Source organism: Anthonomus grandis, unplaced genomic scaffold, assembly GCF_022605725.1.
Source record: "Anthonomus grandis grandis unplaced genomic scaffold, icAntGran1.3 ctg00000184.1___fragment_3, whole genome shotgun sequence".
NCBI classification, from domain to species: Eukaryota; Metazoa; Arthropoda; class Insecta; order Coleoptera; family Curculionidae; genus Anthonomus; species Anthonomus grandis.
The window spans coordinates 99,737-116,028 of NW_026088439.1; the positions used below are offsets into that span (position 1 = coordinate 99,737).

General features: G+C 34.8%; 1 protein-coding gene across 1 annotated transcript; it reads left to right on the forward strand.

The window, feature by feature from the left end:
• The first annotated feature begins 21 nt into the window (after positions 1–21).
• LOC126749518 (transmembrane 9 superfamily member 2-like) lies at positions 22–16,276 on the forward strand. The gene is made up of 4 exons (XM_050459215.1): positions 22–488; positions 4,968–5,536; positions 9,958–10,264; positions 14,564–16,276. Exons 1-4 carry the CDS (start codon positions 366–368, stop codon positions 15,524–15,526), a joined length of 1,962 nt encoding a protein of 653 aa, XP_050315172.1. The 5' UTR covers positions 22–365; the 3' UTR covers positions 15,527–16,276.
• Positions 16,277–16,292: the final 16 nt, after the last annotated feature.

Genomic DNA, 16,292 nt, shown 5'->3' on the forward strand with positions numbered 1-16,292 from the left:
CTATCATACGACATATGTCACCCGAACGTCAAAGACTTGTCAAACTGTTTTTAGCAAAGGGGGGCTCTCTGAGGCAAATCTCGATTTTTTCAATTGTAAACATGATTTTTTACGAAATCAGTTAATTTTAGTAACAAGCCGGCGGTTATTTGCATTATTTATAACGTAAAACTAATATAAATATTGAGAAATAACCGTGATTTTTTTTTATCTTTGAATAGCACAAATCCACTGTTGTCTGTATCAGTGATAAAAGTTTTTTTTGTATAACTAAAGAGGTGACGTTTCCAAAATATACGTGGTAGTTTTCAAATTCACGTTAGTTTTTTTTTCTGATACAAATGGACTAGAGGATCTTCGATAAAATGAAGATTAGACCAGCGGTAGCATTAGTTTTTGCCAATCTAATTTGCATAGAATGTTTTTATTTGCCTGGATTGGCTCCGGTCAACTATTGTAAGAAGAAGGATGAACAACCCACTTGTAAAGTGAGTAGAACATGATCATTTTTTATGAGTTTAAGGAAGTTTGTTTCCCAATAACAAAATTAAGTATTAACTGTGCATAGTCATAATAGATCTATTGTCTAAATGGGAGTCAATAGAAGTATTTCACAATATCGCTTATCGGTAACTTTTTAAGCAACTTGCATAGTTTAGAGTATAATAAGGAGGTAGGACTATCCAATTAATTATTATCATATCATCTCTCATCATAGAATTGAGAGTTGAAAATTATCATTTAACTCCTAGTATAGTGATATGAAAGAGAATTGCATCACAATCCTGATTACTGAAGGAATTCTTTAAAAAAATCAAGACTTCCAGGAAGTTGTGTTTTTGCTTTAGTGGAACGTGTATATCAAACTCTTTATTAGCAAAAAGAAGCTCTTACAATTGGGGTACAAATAATGCTTAGGTGTAATTTCATTCGTCAAATAAGAAAGCATCATATTGTTTATTAATTTATAAATCTCACATAACTTACTATATGTTGAGAGTATGCAGCATAGTTCTAATTAGTGTTCTCCTTTTGCAAAGTAATACAGCTTTTATATAAAGGTTTTGCAGTTTCTCATGTTTAGGTAACTACAGTTACTCTCAGTTTTCTCATGTTTAGGAAACTGAACATAGTTCTACAGTAGTTGAAATGAGTGGTATCTATTGATTTGTAGATTGTAAGACTTTGATGTTTAATCGAAACAAAAAAGCCATTTGTTTTGCTATTTTTCCTTCTGCATATTCATGTTGTAAAGACAGATTTAACTCACATCAGTCCTAACTACTTCAATTCAACAAGCTCAATTACTTGCTCAGCACATTTTTGTTCATATTCATTTGATAAAGTTAACAAAAAAATAAGCTAATAAAGACCCCTTGCTCAGTCTATGTAATTTTAAAACCTCACCAGAAATGCCATTTTTAATGTTAAAAAAGATCAATATATACAACTTTCCATGATGACAGTAAAAATTACAAATGTTTTTTTTCTATATTCCAACTGTTCCTAAATTATTATATTGTGTTTATCAAGAAAAATGAGTAATTGATCAATTAACAACTAATTCTAAACCTTTTTCATAGTCCAGTAGGGGAATTGTGCCTGAGATGGCATACTTTTTGGTTGACAGAGATAATTTTGGAAAATTAAAATATATTGTTGAAAAAACACAAGTTAGCTTTTATTTCATATTAGGTTCTTTGCTTATAGCCAGTTAAAATGTCTTTAATTCGAATAGATATTTTTTTCTAGATATTTAAAAAAATGTGCCGCTATGCCATCTCACTCCAACAGCTTAGGGTAAGATGGCATACTACTATGTCATCTCACCCTAGCCAATATAAATGAAAATCCTTAAAAATTATAAAACCTAATTCTTTATTAGTAATATTATTTATACCTGTGTAATGAAAAATATCGTGTAAAATACAGGCAAAAAAAGACCAAATGCAAATTTTTTAAAAGCGAAAACTTAACTACAAAATACTTTCATGATATAAAACGGTATCTTCATATTTTATTTGCATAGATCGCATATAAATATTTTTACCCTTCTGCTAACTCCAGCGCATTCAGAATGGCACCACCTTGCACATTATTGACAGCGAATATAATTCATTGCAATAAAGGTCATCTTCGTCGTCAGCAGCGACTTGAACATTTTCAGGTTCTTCATCGATGACAGGTAATTTTCTTTTTGCTGCTCTAGCCGATTTTCTCAAGATTGCTGCTTCTTTTTCGACAATCGCTGCTTTGGCACGTTCAATTTCAGGTGTTGTATTAAGCACGCCATATTTTCCTCCCTTTCTCGGCTTTCTACTTTTTAATATCGAAGGAGCAACAGGAAGTGGAGAAATATCTTTTATTGACATTTTTGCGGGTTTCTGTGTTGAGGTTCCTGCAGCATGTGTATAATGTCAGCTCCAGAAATTTGAGGATTTTTAGTCCCTTGTGTATTATCTTCTGTATTTCCCCTTAATACTGCTGGTTGAAACATCCAGTCTGGAAAAATGTCTTTATTGAACGGATATATATATGCCAGTCTTACTGAATGCATTAACAGCATTTCCTATAGTGGCGGCCTTGTTGTAGGCTTCTCTTAAAATACCACCGATTTGAAAATGGGTAACCGTTCTTCCCGGATGAGATTTAAGCCAACGGGATAATTCTTGGTTATAATATGTTGTAAGTGATCCAAAAAAAACACACGTCTAACGGCTGTACCCGCTGTGGGTGCAGTGAGGCGGAAAGCAAAATACGATGATGCCGTTTTCTTTGGCATATGTTAGAGCCGCATAATTTTTGTGGCTGCTATGTCCATCTAACAGGAGAAGAATTTTATTTGTAGGAGATGGTCTGGCATATTTGTCAAAGTGTTTTAGCTATTTTAGGAAACTTTCTCCAGTCATCCAACCACTTTCCTGTGCTAAACCTAAAGCTCCCTGTGGACCGTGGTCCATCAACTCATTCTTCATGTTTTTTTCTAGGAAAGAGTAACACAGATGGAATGTAAGTCCCAACAGCATTAAAGCAGCATGCAATTTTGAGATGCTGACCTCGTTCTGTCAGTATGCCCACCTGCTTTCTGCCTTTTGTAGCAAGAATTTTAATATTTCTTGAAGGAACTGTCGACAACCCAGATTCATCCATATTTTAATTTGTGCTTTATTAAACGAACGAGCTCGTGCAGCAGATGTTGCCTCTGGTGTACGCAGTGAAATGGAGCCAATCCCAATCGGCCGCTTTTTTTTCTTTTGAGAACCTATGGGGAATTTTCTTTGCCTCGGCAATTTCATAAGCAAGCTTGTGAATATCCTCAGTTGTAATACCAAAGAAACGTACTTCTAACTCCTTTATATAACTAACCAACTCATTTTCTATAACTCAGCATTGAAAGTTGGGACATGTCCTCCTAAGTATCCTTTAATGGCTCCTCGATCATTCTTAGCTCTTCTTCTAAGCGTAGTGTGGGGCAAATTGAACGTCTTAGAAGCTAAAAGCCATCCCATTCGTCGATTTTTAACTGCCTCTAGTGCTTGGGTCATATTTTCTTCACTCCAACTTTGTCGCGCTGATTTTCGAACGTATTTACCCACCGTTGTTGCCAGCAAATCTATAAAAAAAGAATACCTTAATATTTAAATAATACGAGTCTTTTACCTATAAATCTCAAATCTAAAAAATTAAATTTATCATTCACTAGGTAGTTAGTCACTTCCAAATATTAAAAAAAAACTTACCAGGGACAAAAATTGAACCTATAATATTAACAAATAATAAGGGTAAAATGGTACTATGCACCTATATGCCAACTGACCAATTATGGTTTAGGTAAATATTTAATACCACGTAGATAGATATTTTATAAACTAATGATGGTAGATATTTTTTTTCATAGGAAATTAAAAATTCTTAGAGTTACAAACATATATACGATTCTAAGTAGAAAAGTCATTACTCACCGTAACGGAAAATTAAGCCTACCTTCTCGTTCATAAACGAACTAAATTTTCTCAGAAGCGCATGTAAGACCACGTGCACCGAAAATTATGAACATTGTCGTCAGACGATGTGTATTATCCGTAAAATTGCTTCTATGCCGTCTCAGGCACAATTCCCCTACTGCATTTATTGCTCTATATTCAGGGTACAACACTGGTCTTGTTACTGTTTCAATAGGTATAACAGTTGAACATTTCTAGGTACCAGGAACAATTCAAAATACTTTGTTAATACATATTTTTTAAAAATCACTTTCAAAGATCCATATCCACATAATCTTATCAGCTTACAATTATCCTCTTCTTCATATACCTAACTGTCGAACCTGATATTTATTTTTTAGCCTGAATGGTTAACAGAAGATCAATATAAACATTGTGAGCACTTTGATATATTCAACATTAGTAGATCTAGGTTTAGTTCATAAGAAAATCTAAGAATAAGTACTTGTCTGTATAATCTAATCTAAGTTTCAGTACACTTTACTGAGAAGTAATTTTCTGACTCTAAAACAAAATATTTTCAAGGTATTTATTAATTTCAGACTGCTGATTTCAGGTAATTGTACATTTTACCAATCTCAGTAAGTGTAATACTTAACCAAGGTGGTCTTAGAAATAGGTAAATTGAGGTATTATATACAAAACATCTAATAGTTTCAAAAAGTTGCTTCTTAAGCTAGTTTAGAAGTTTATGCCGTTTTGATCATTTGACCTTTAAAGCAGCAATATATTATAGCTTTTGTAGTAAGGGACGCCATAGATTTAAAACTGATTTGATATTAAGACAACAATATTTGTTTAGTAATTTCCTCAAAAAATCTTAAATATTCCCTCACTGTGTTCAATTCTCGGTTAAACCTATAACACTACTAAATCAGGTTTTAATGGTATATATAAGAAAACAAACTAAATTTTGCTCATTTATTGTAACCAGTAAAAGAGGAAATTTTATTAAATTTTTAGTCTGATGTAAAACTTTATGTGAATCGCCTCAATACAGAAGAGAGCGCGATCCCTTACGAATACAGTTACTTCGACTTTTGTCTCCCCGATGACGATTCCAAATCCCCGGTGGAAAACTTGGGCCAAGTAGTGTTTGGCGAACGTATCAGACCGTCTCCGTACAAAATCGAATTCATGAAAAACGAAACTTGCGTGGAAGTGTGCACAAAAAAATACGACGGTAGCACCAATGGCGACAACCGTCTATTATCCACCATGAGAAAAGCAATAAGTCTCAACTATAAACATCATTGGATCGTCGATAATATGCCAGTAACAAGTTGCTTCGATACCAAAGATAATAGGGTGTATTGCAGCACTGGTTTTCAAATGGGCTGTTATACGATGAACAAAAGGACGACGTGCGTACCGGAAATCGGACAGGAGGACGCGTTTTATATTTTTAACCATGTTGATTTGGTTATATCATATCATTCTGGACAGAAAGAGGAGTGGGGAAGCAAATTCGGGAGTAACGGAGGAAGAATCATCTCTGTTAAGGTTATTCCAAGGAGCATTGACCATAGAGCGTAAGTAATCAATTCTAATAGAATACAATATAAAGTGTTTATTAACGGATTTATTGTGTTATAATAATATACATTTCCTAGATTAATTATTCTATAATTGAAGACCTTGGTGCAAGAACCGGGCAAGTCCACATTTCGTAAATGTTGGGAAAATGAAAAAAAACTTTCCTATCTGAAAATAAATTTAAGTAAATACATAAATTAATTGAATTTATATAAACTAGGCATAATGCGTTAGTTTATTATGAAAAATAAGTACAATTTGTGCCGTCTACATGTTTTAAAAATATTTTGAAAATTTGGACTTGCTTGTTTCTTGCACCAAAATATTAAAAAACCAATAATATTTTGAAAAAATGTTTATTGTTTTTAAAAATTAACAGTGTTTCATTCTTAAATTAGTGAGGAATCAGTTTCATATATATCCTTCATTCTCCTCAGCGGTTTTGGGTGGATCCTCTTCAGGTTGGTCTGTAGCCAAATCTCCGAAAAGAGTCTTATAAAAATCTTGATAAGCGGCTGGGACATATTTTTGGACCAAACTCTTGCAATCCTTTACTTTTTTATCGTTTATTAATAGAAAATTTTTATAACAATTTTCGGTTGGCATTTAATACCTGACTTGGTGGGTCGGTCTTGATCAGAGTAAAAGTTAAACAAATAGTAACTCCAGCAGAGGCTGAGCATTGAATAAAGCTATTATTTCTAATGTATTTTAAAACTCTGTATGTGGAAATTGCAAACTTCTCCTTGTTAGTGCCATTAAATCCTTTGAATAGGGCTTTAAAATGTTCTGTGTAATTATAAATCATTTTTTGATTGACGTTTATCACCTTGAAGATTTTAGATGTTTCTTTAACTAGGTTTCTCCATTCTTCTGCAGTGTATATTCTTTCCCTCTTTCTTTTATTTTTTTCAATTGACCCAAAGGAACGGTCACAGGGCAGAAAACTATGTCCTGGCTCTGGATATTGATGGACCACTTGGGTAATATTATTTGACTCTATGTTAGTTAAAGTGTATAAATATTTTACGAGAGTTTGGTTTTTATTCTGCGCAAAACATTATCAGAGAATATATTTAGCTCTGTAAGTTCCAGAGGAAGGTAAGTTTGGATATAATGTTGTAAAAAGCTGATAACTTCATTGGAACCTTTCTTTCCAGTAGCTTCATCATACATATAGAACGTGGAAATGCCTGTTTTTGCTGAAAAAATGCAAAAGTTGTACTCCCATAGTTGCCTTTTATAGAATACATTTCCGGCTGGTATATGCGGAAGTGGCAAATTTTGTTGGTAGTCAAAGCATAACGTCTCCACATTAGGATCCTCCTTGGCAAGTGCACTTTTTTGTTTAAGATTTGTGTAAAATACTTCTGCCTTACTTAAATGGACGGTCTTCTCAGTTTACAAAGCTACTTTGTTTTCATTATTAGCCTTCCCAGCTATTTGGTTAACTAAGCGATCGCAGGTTTGGCATGTGTCGGACCGGGGCACACCAAAGCTGATATTATAGTTCGATGTAAAGTGGCGGTAGTAAAAGTCATATGTGACCTCTGGTTGACAGTGTTCGCCGCTGGCAAGACATTGATAAACACCTGGCTCATATTTTTTTAGATACATCATATGCATCTTTGTAATATTCAAATCTGAAGGTAAGTAGTACTTCCCATCATTTTTTTCTCGGCTGTAGTGAGAACTTCTTCTGGGGAAACTTTTTATGTGGTTATCTATTTGCGTTTTTATTTGACAGGGTATTTTATTAGGACGATTTTCGTGCTTTCCTCTCTTATCAGCTGACGGTGTTATGTTTCTCGTTAAACGAGAAGCTAATCGGTCCACTCGATGTTTGGTGATGCCATAAATGGCCATAAAAGCTTTTCTGCACACTTGATATTCTTCGGAGCCCACTCGTATCTGCAAAAAAAAATGAACGAGTTATACTCTATTTCAGAAGTGTATAGAGCAATAAACTGGGGAATTCCGTTCTGTTTGGCTACATTTCGTGGTAGTTCATAGGCGCAGGTACTTATAATATTTATGAATTTAATTTTCACGGATTAAATGCCTTTATTTTGAAAGAGATTAAATACTAAATAAATACTTTTAATCCTTTTGTATAGGTACCTATCTTTTAACGCTTTGTAACATGCAAAAATGGAGTCAGGTAATATATACAGACTATAAATACTTTTAAATCATATTTTAAACGTTAGTAGTCACTGCTACGCTGTAGTGTAATCACAATATTATTATCCCAATATTTAAAAAATGGAGGTATTCAGTCCAACGAAAAGATGTACTAAAAATTCTCCACTATCGCTGAGTGAAAAAGTTTTTATTTTAAATGTACATGATTGCATAAAACACGATTACCCTAGTTTTACTGTGCAAGAAATTGTTGAAAAATGTTCTCGAATGAGTGGAATTGGAAAGTCCACCATTTTCAAATTGTTGCGGGAAAGAAAAGTAGCAGGTCAAGTGGAATCTCCCAAGCAAAAGCCAGGACGACCTACAAAAGTCCTTGATGAAAATGCTAAATGTATAATTCGAAGAAAAGTTCACTCTTTTTATTTTAAAAAGGAAATACCCACCCTAGACAAAATTTTAATGGAGCTTGGCCGAGATGACAGTATTCCGTTGATAAGTAGAAAACTTTTATGGAAAACTTTAAAAAATATGGATTTTGCCTGGGAAAAGCATAACCGCAAAGCACTTTTACTGGAGAGCGACGAAATTGTTTGTTGGAGACGACAATACTTGAGAAGTATCAAGCAGTACCGCAGGGAGCAAAAGAAAGTTTTTTATCTTGATGAGATAAAAAACTCTTATGTTCAATAAATTTGTGAAAAAAATATATTATTCCATTTAAACAAAAGTAACTTTCTAAAATAAAATAGCATTTAAGTACATTAATTATAAGGTAAAAAACAAGTCCCAGTTGCACGCCTTTGGCGAACCGTTTTCAATGTTTATCAGTGGGTAACAATGGGCAAAACTCATAAATTGACCCAAAACCGGGTGGCACTACCTGCAATCAACCAAAAGAAAGAATTTTACATTGAAACTAATACCCAACTAAGGTAGTGGCATAAAATATTGGTGGATCACCAGGTAACACTTTTGCATACCTAATGAGGTTTTATTGCTCTGCACACTTCTGAAATAGAGTATAGTTCTCTAGTATTTGTAGTGTGAGCAATATTATGGAGAGTATGGAAACATGTATCCAAGGAGGTTCTAAATTTACTGTATATACATAAAAATAGAAAAAATGTTTGATAAATCTTAATATCGTAAAATCTATTTAAATTTTGCAGTTTTACCTACCTTAAATGTATAAGAAACAGATTTTTGCGTTCCTTCACCGGTCCTTGGACGCTTACGGGCTATCAGTTTTGACGAAATTAGCCCCGCTAAATATAAGTCTTGTTTCTCCTTATCTGCTAGTTTATTAAAAGTTTCTAAAACCGATTGCCTGATTTGCTGAGATATATTTAAAAAGCACCGTCGTGGACAAACACAATAACTCTTTTCGGCACGACTTTTTTAGCAGTATGAGATGTGGAGATGACATTAGCCCTTGAAATTTTACGAACATTACTGGCCCTGTTCATATTCACACCTTGGACGTTTTCGACCTTTTTTAACATTTTCTGCCTTTTGTGGTTGTTTCCGGACACGTAATTTAGTTTTACGTATCCCCCTATGTGTTCCAGGTTCACCTGCTTCAGTTGGAACATATTCACTTCCCGAACTTTGAAAAGGTTCCGACTCTGAATCTTGCTCCGACATGGCCTATTTAAAAGCTAGACACGTACTTTAAAGATAAACTATAAATTAACTAACGATGAATGAGCCAAAAGCATACTAAACCGGTTAGAGCGGCGCGGCGGTTCCAGCTGTGTCACATTCTCACGCAAGCAAGTCCCCACCACTATACGAAATTTGGTGCAATAATCAGGCAACTCCTGGACTTGCCTGTTTCTTGATCCAAATCGTTAAACGGGCAAGTCCTTTGCCTTTATATCTTTCACTATATGCCAGGAACATGCCTGATTCTTGCACCAAAAGACGCGCAATTTTAATTTATATGGGTTGATATGTTTAACTCCTTTTATGAGGAAAATGGACTTGCCCGGTTCTTGCACCAAGGTCTTCAATTATTAAACCTTTGACTGTACAAAAAACAAAAAAATCATCTTAATTGACAGATGAGAAAAAAAAATCAAAATCTTTGACAAATTTGTATTATTGGCCTATTTAAACAAGAATTCGTACTTGATGTGTCTAAATAAAATCAATCTCTACAGCTGTTTCTCTAAGGAACTCTAAAACTAATTTTCTAAGGTTGGAATGTTTAATAATTGCCGTAGGTATATCAAAATAATTAATTTTAATTTGATCTGTTGTTGTTTTACAGTGCCAAATGTAACCTTCAGAACCCGGAACCTCTACGTTTTCCATTGAAGCCCCTCGGAAAGAACGAGAAGTTCGAAATAACGTACACCTACTCGGTAACCTTCTTAGAAAACAATAACGTAAAGTGGTCTTCGAGATGGGACTATATTTTGGAATCGATGCCTTACACCAACATCCAGTGGTTCAGTATCCTAAACTCCCTGGTTATCGTGCTGTTTTTATCTGGAATGGTCGCGATGATCTTGTTGAGGACTTTGTACAAGGATATCGCACGTTATAATCAAATAGACAACGGCGAAGATGCACAGGTAAGTTCAAACTATATGTTATTCTTCAATTACTCGGAAAGGCCTTACTTTAATTGAGACCCATTGATCTAGGTTTGGAAAGCAAATAAGTTTTATTTTATTTATATTTAATATAAACTTAAATTAAATTAGGTACTGATTTAACTAATTGAAAACGTGCAAATTAAATATTTATAATTGTTAGAAAACTAAATAGGAAGCATTTAAAAGTAATAAAAATTGCTATATTTCGTTATAAGAATTCAATTACAGAAAAATATTTAATCTATGAGAGTAAAACTAATAAAAACTGCAATTACAAGAAAGAAAACAAAAAAAAATATACTAATACCTAGTTGTTTAAGAGTACAAATACAAAGGTGATTTTCTAGCGACACTGGTTCTAGAAGCCCTATTATAGAAAGTTGTGGAAAGTCGCGAATTAATGCGTGGTATCCAAAAGCTTAACATCGATAATAAATAAGAAGAATAAACTTCGTTATGAAGGAGTTTATAAAGAAAATTAAGAGATATAAGAGATCTTCTGAAGTCTAGTGAATCAATGTTAAACTGTCATAGCAAAATGTTATTTAAAGAGAATTGATTATAGCAAATGCTATTCTCTATATTCTCATTATGAACCCTAAAACGTGGAATGTGTGGAATAAAGGTTCATTGAGTGTCAAAGATGATACTTTTGCAACGTACTAGATTTGCGTGATCAATGTTATATATTTTGTAAAACAGTGGTTTACTCTTTCCAGTAAATGTCGCCACTTTACACTTAGAAATATTTAATTCCAGTTTGTTGGTTACACACCATTCATGCAGGAGAAAAACATTATCAAGACTGTCAATTCCTCTGTACAATTTAAAGTCATCAGCAAAATTTCATTAATAATGAAAAGCAAGAACAACAATGGTCCTATGTTTGACCCTTGGGGAACTCCAGGTGACGCCACATACAGGTTCGATTTAAAACCATTGTATGTCGTGATGAAAGGTACGATTTAAAAAATAGGATAAGAGATTTACTAAAACCAAAAGCGCATAGCTTTTGAAACGCAACGAAATGATCTCAATCCGATCAAAAGCCTTTGAGAAGTCCGTATACATTACTTACGATTGAAGTAAGTCAAGAACTGGGTCAGTTAAAGCAGATTAGACATTGAAGAACGCTGAGGCATAAAGCCATGCTGCTGTGCGGTAATAAGTCGGTGAACCGCGGGAAAGATGCGGTCGTACAGGACCCTTTCAAATGCCTTTTGCAAAGAACAGAAATTGGCCTGTAGTTGACAATGTCAGCAATCTCCCCCTTTTTAAATATTGGACACACCCTAGCCAGCTTCCAACAGGAAGGAAAAGTGCAGGTCTTCAAAGATAAATTGAAGAGAAATCCAAGGGGACATCTACAGAAAATGGCACAACAATCCCTCAGCAAGAAACAGGGTATATGATCATGACCCGAGCTGCGCTTGTTCTTAAATTTTTTTAAGGGCATCCTCAATCTCCAAATCAGAGAACTCTGCAATATGTAAGGTGCAATCAGCTATTGTGTAGTCGTAAACATCCGGATTAAATGACAGAGAATCATTATCATTAAGGGCATACACACTTCGGTAATACGATGCAAACGCATCAACAATCTGCTCTGGACTTTCATACCTTCCTGGACCCCCATGCATTTTACCTAGTATTCTCGAACAACCCTTTTTTGTTTGCACATAAGACCAAAATAATGTGGGATTTTGAGAGATATGTTGTCTTGAACATCAGTTATGTAGGATTTGTAGCAAGTATCTATCTGAGCCTTTTAAATTCAGTAAGATGTTAATTACTACTTGATCTTCTATAAGCCTGATAGTATTTCTCTTTAAGTTTAGGTTTAGAGGAATACCACAGTGGAACTATTTAAATAGAGCTCAAGCGATATTTACATCGTTCGAAGTATCCAAGAATGGCTAGTGTATATAGTGATGCATAAAGAGAGGGAAAATCAGTTCTAAAATTATAGGATTTACATGAACTACTTTTTGGAAAATTACTGAGCTCCAGTCAAAAATCATTGCCAGTGCAGGATGATGAGTATCCTCAACCAATAAGGGTGTATTGTCATGGGTTACCAGCTCATTGTTCCACAGAGTTCAATTGCTTCAAGCCAACAAAGCCTTCAAATGATTTCAAGCTTTGATCGTTGTTATTAGATTGATCAGTATCAAAAGATGGCACATTAAAATCAGCCATTACAAGAACATTTCTGTAACCATAAAGCATATATCTATGAGACCTGTCTCAGTGAAGTTGGCCCTGCTGATAAGTACATTAATGTGCTTGAAAATTGAACAAATGCGTTTAAACAATATCGAATGTGTCTTCCAACAAGATGGTGCCGCTTGCCATACGGCTAAAAAAGTAAAAGATTGGATGTTAGAAAACATAATTCCAGTTTTGGAGTGGACGATTGAAACCTTGTGGCATATCATGAAGAAGAAGCTCAGATCGACTCCCGCAAGAACCGTTCCAGAATTGCGAACCCGTCTCCAAGAAATTTGGAACAGTTTTACACCAGATGACTGTCAAACATTAGTTGACACTATGTTAAGACGTATCAAAGCAATAATCAGTCGAAAAGGCGATGTAACGCAGTGGTAATTTGCTGCTATTGGGTTTTGTTGATTTTTATTGATCGACAGATTTTTTGAATTTTTGTAAGATATTTTTCCTCAGTTATAAAACATGTAGTATTTTAAGCTAATATTAAATAAAAAGATCATATGTTATCAGAAATACCTTTTAGTTTTTAACAGTGGCGAAGCGTGAACTTTCTCTTCGGGTAGACAAACAATAAAAATCGTTAATTAGAAAAAAATGTGTATTCAATATTATTCACTTTAATGAAATAGAGAATGAAAGCGCATGAAATATTAACTCAAAGAGAAAAATTATATAGTGATATAAAAAAGAAAAAAATAATTACTACTAGCATAAAAAGATAGATAAAAAAACAACATAGGTATAACCATAACTTATAAATCCATAATATCCAATATTTTAAAATAAATTAAAGAAAAATAAAAACACAACTAAAATACAATTGCCAATATCGAACAGTCGTTCATAAACAACCACTAAAATATCCACTAAAAAAACCTTTTCTGTACACCCAAAAATAAAAGTACTTATTATTAAATTACTATAGCACGCGTCCGCATCAAATGCCAAATGCAGATTGATCAAAAAACAAAACTGAAGATATTGCGGCCGACCAGATCAAGCGCGTCCATAAGCAATAACCCTCAACCGCATAATAAAATAGCTGGTCGACTTCGATAGACAAAAGCTCGAATGTTTTTCCCGCGAGTAAATTTTGCATACGTAATAGGCTGAATACTGATACGGCCGGACCTCTGTCACCTGCTTGATGCGTATATGGTTCGATTAGATGCTCCAAATTTCGGAAGACAAATATCAATGTGTCTTCCTGGGGCTCGTATACATTAATTGGGTGTCAGCCCTGCATTTTTATTTTAATTGGTGCGTCAGGCGGGGCGCGCCTTAGATATTATAGATAGATAGATAATATAGCCGTTTAGATACTATATAATAATAGTAAGGACTTATGGAGAGCGACTACGTTCTGTGTTATTTTTTTTAAATTTTAATTCAACAATTACATGAAATAATTACGTAATAAATTAATGACAAATAACTGGATAATTTTGGGTAGACAGTGTCTACCTTGTCTACTCGCACGCTTCGCCACTGGTTTTTAATACGTTTTCGCTAATATGTCAAATTTCATAAAAAATCCTAGTTTTGATAGTTGGGCCAATTTCACTGAGACAGGGCTCATATATATTGTTCAAAGATTAAGCTAGGTATTTGGGGCGGAATGTAAATAACAATGTAAACTATAAAATGATCATTAAAGTAACACTTGTTGCAACCTACTATGTCAATTAAGTTAAATATGGAGAAAAGGCTACTAACATCAATAATCTCGGTTTTTAAGGAGCGAAGTGCCAACAATGCACCACAACCCCTCGATAGACCAACTGCATTAAATCTTCGGTCACATCTGTATGTATACATTATAACTGTCAGGGAAAAGTTCACTGCTACTTACATCATCAGACCAGTAGATTATTGAACAGTAGATGCTTATATCATCGACCCTTGAATTAGATAAGCGATGATGACCCTAAAATCATTGGCAACTTTCCAAATTGTAAATTATCATAATGTATGGTTGTAATCATTAATATACCATCGATCGAAATAATTAGCGTCTCGACTAACTAACCCCCTTTTATTTTTCAGGAGGAATTCGGTTGGAAACTGGTGCACGGCGACGTGTTCCGACCCCCACGCAAAGGAATGCTCCTCTCGGTCCTCTTGGGGTCCGGGGTCCAAGTTTTCTTCATGACCCTCGTGACCCTCGCGTTCGCCTGTCTCGGGTTCCTCAGCCCGGCGAATCGGGGGGCCCTCATGACCTGCGCGATGGTCCTGTACGTGCTGCTCGGCTCGCCCGCCGGATACGTGTCCGCTCGCATCTACAAAAGTTTCGGAGGCGAAAAGTGGAAATCGAACGTGCTGCTGACATCGATGCTCGCACCGGGGATCGTTTTCGCACTATTCTTCGTCATGAATTTGGTCCTGTGGGCCAAAGGTAGTTCCGCGGCGATACCGTTCAGTACTTTGGTCGGTTTGTTGGCCTTGTGGTGGTTGGTGTCCGTACCCCTAACGTTTGTCGGGGCTTTTATCGGGTTTAGGAAGCGCGCCATCGAACACCCCGTGAGGACCAATCAGATACCGCGGTTGATCCCCGAACAGTCGGTTTATACTCAAGCGATCCCCGGGATTGTTATGGGAGGGGTTTTGCCGTTCGGCTGTATATTCATTCAGCTGTTTTTCATACTTAACTCCCTCTGGTCCTCTCAGATGTACTACATGTTCGGGTTTCTCTTTCTGGTTTTTATAATCTTAGTGATCACTTGTGCGGAAACCACTGTGCTGTTGTGCTACTTCCACTTGTGCGCCGAGGATTATCATTGGTGGTGGAGGTCTTATTTGACCTCGGGTTTTACAGCGGTTTATTTGTTTTTGTATTGCTGCCACTACTTCTACACGAAATCGCAAATCGAGGATGCCGCCTCAACATTTTTATACTTCGGTTACACGCTGATCATGGTGTTTTTGTTTAATTTACTTACGGGCACCATTGGGTTCTTTGCTTCGTTCTGGTTCATTCGGAAGATTTACAGTGTGGTCAAGGTCGATTAGACGTTTTAGGATGTTTATTTATACTATCATGTTCATATTCTGAGAGCTTAAAGAGTTTTTTTTAACATTAATATTGTATATAGTATTATTTTCCTAGTAGTATTCTGGTGAATTTAAATAAACTTTGCTAGTAAACAGGTTTCTTTATTAAAAAAAAATAATGGGGGGAAAGATTTGGTTTGAGGTAACTCCAATCTACTTTCAGAATCAGAAGAACTCATTAGCTCTTTGCTATTAAATCAAATAATTGCAATTTTTCACAGTAAAGAAAACCGCTTTTCTAACATTGTAGAGACGATATATACTAAAAGGATTGTAAGCTCTTCTCAGTGATAATTTATATTCAGTCTTAAATTACTCTCCTATACACAGCGCTTGTCTTATTTTGATCACATTTTTGTTGCAATTAAGTGGTGCTTATAGAGACATTTTCTTTGGTTTTGTTCCTTAAAAAATCATTTAGTTTGTATCAAAACATAACGTACATAAGCCTCAGTTATATTAGTTGGATACCTTTTCTTTTTAAGAAAGAAATTAGAAATTCGCCCTTGCTACTGTAATATGTCTATGAATTTTTTTATCTTTCAATTGAAGCCATACATTGATTAGCAACAACATTGGTAATTTCTTAATTATTATTATTATGTGATTTATATTTAAAATTTGCAATTCATATTTTTGTATTATATTCGTAGGGTATTTTGTTGTAAAATAGCTTTTCATTTTAATAATAAAGTTAATATTTCTTTATGGGTGTTTTTTTTTT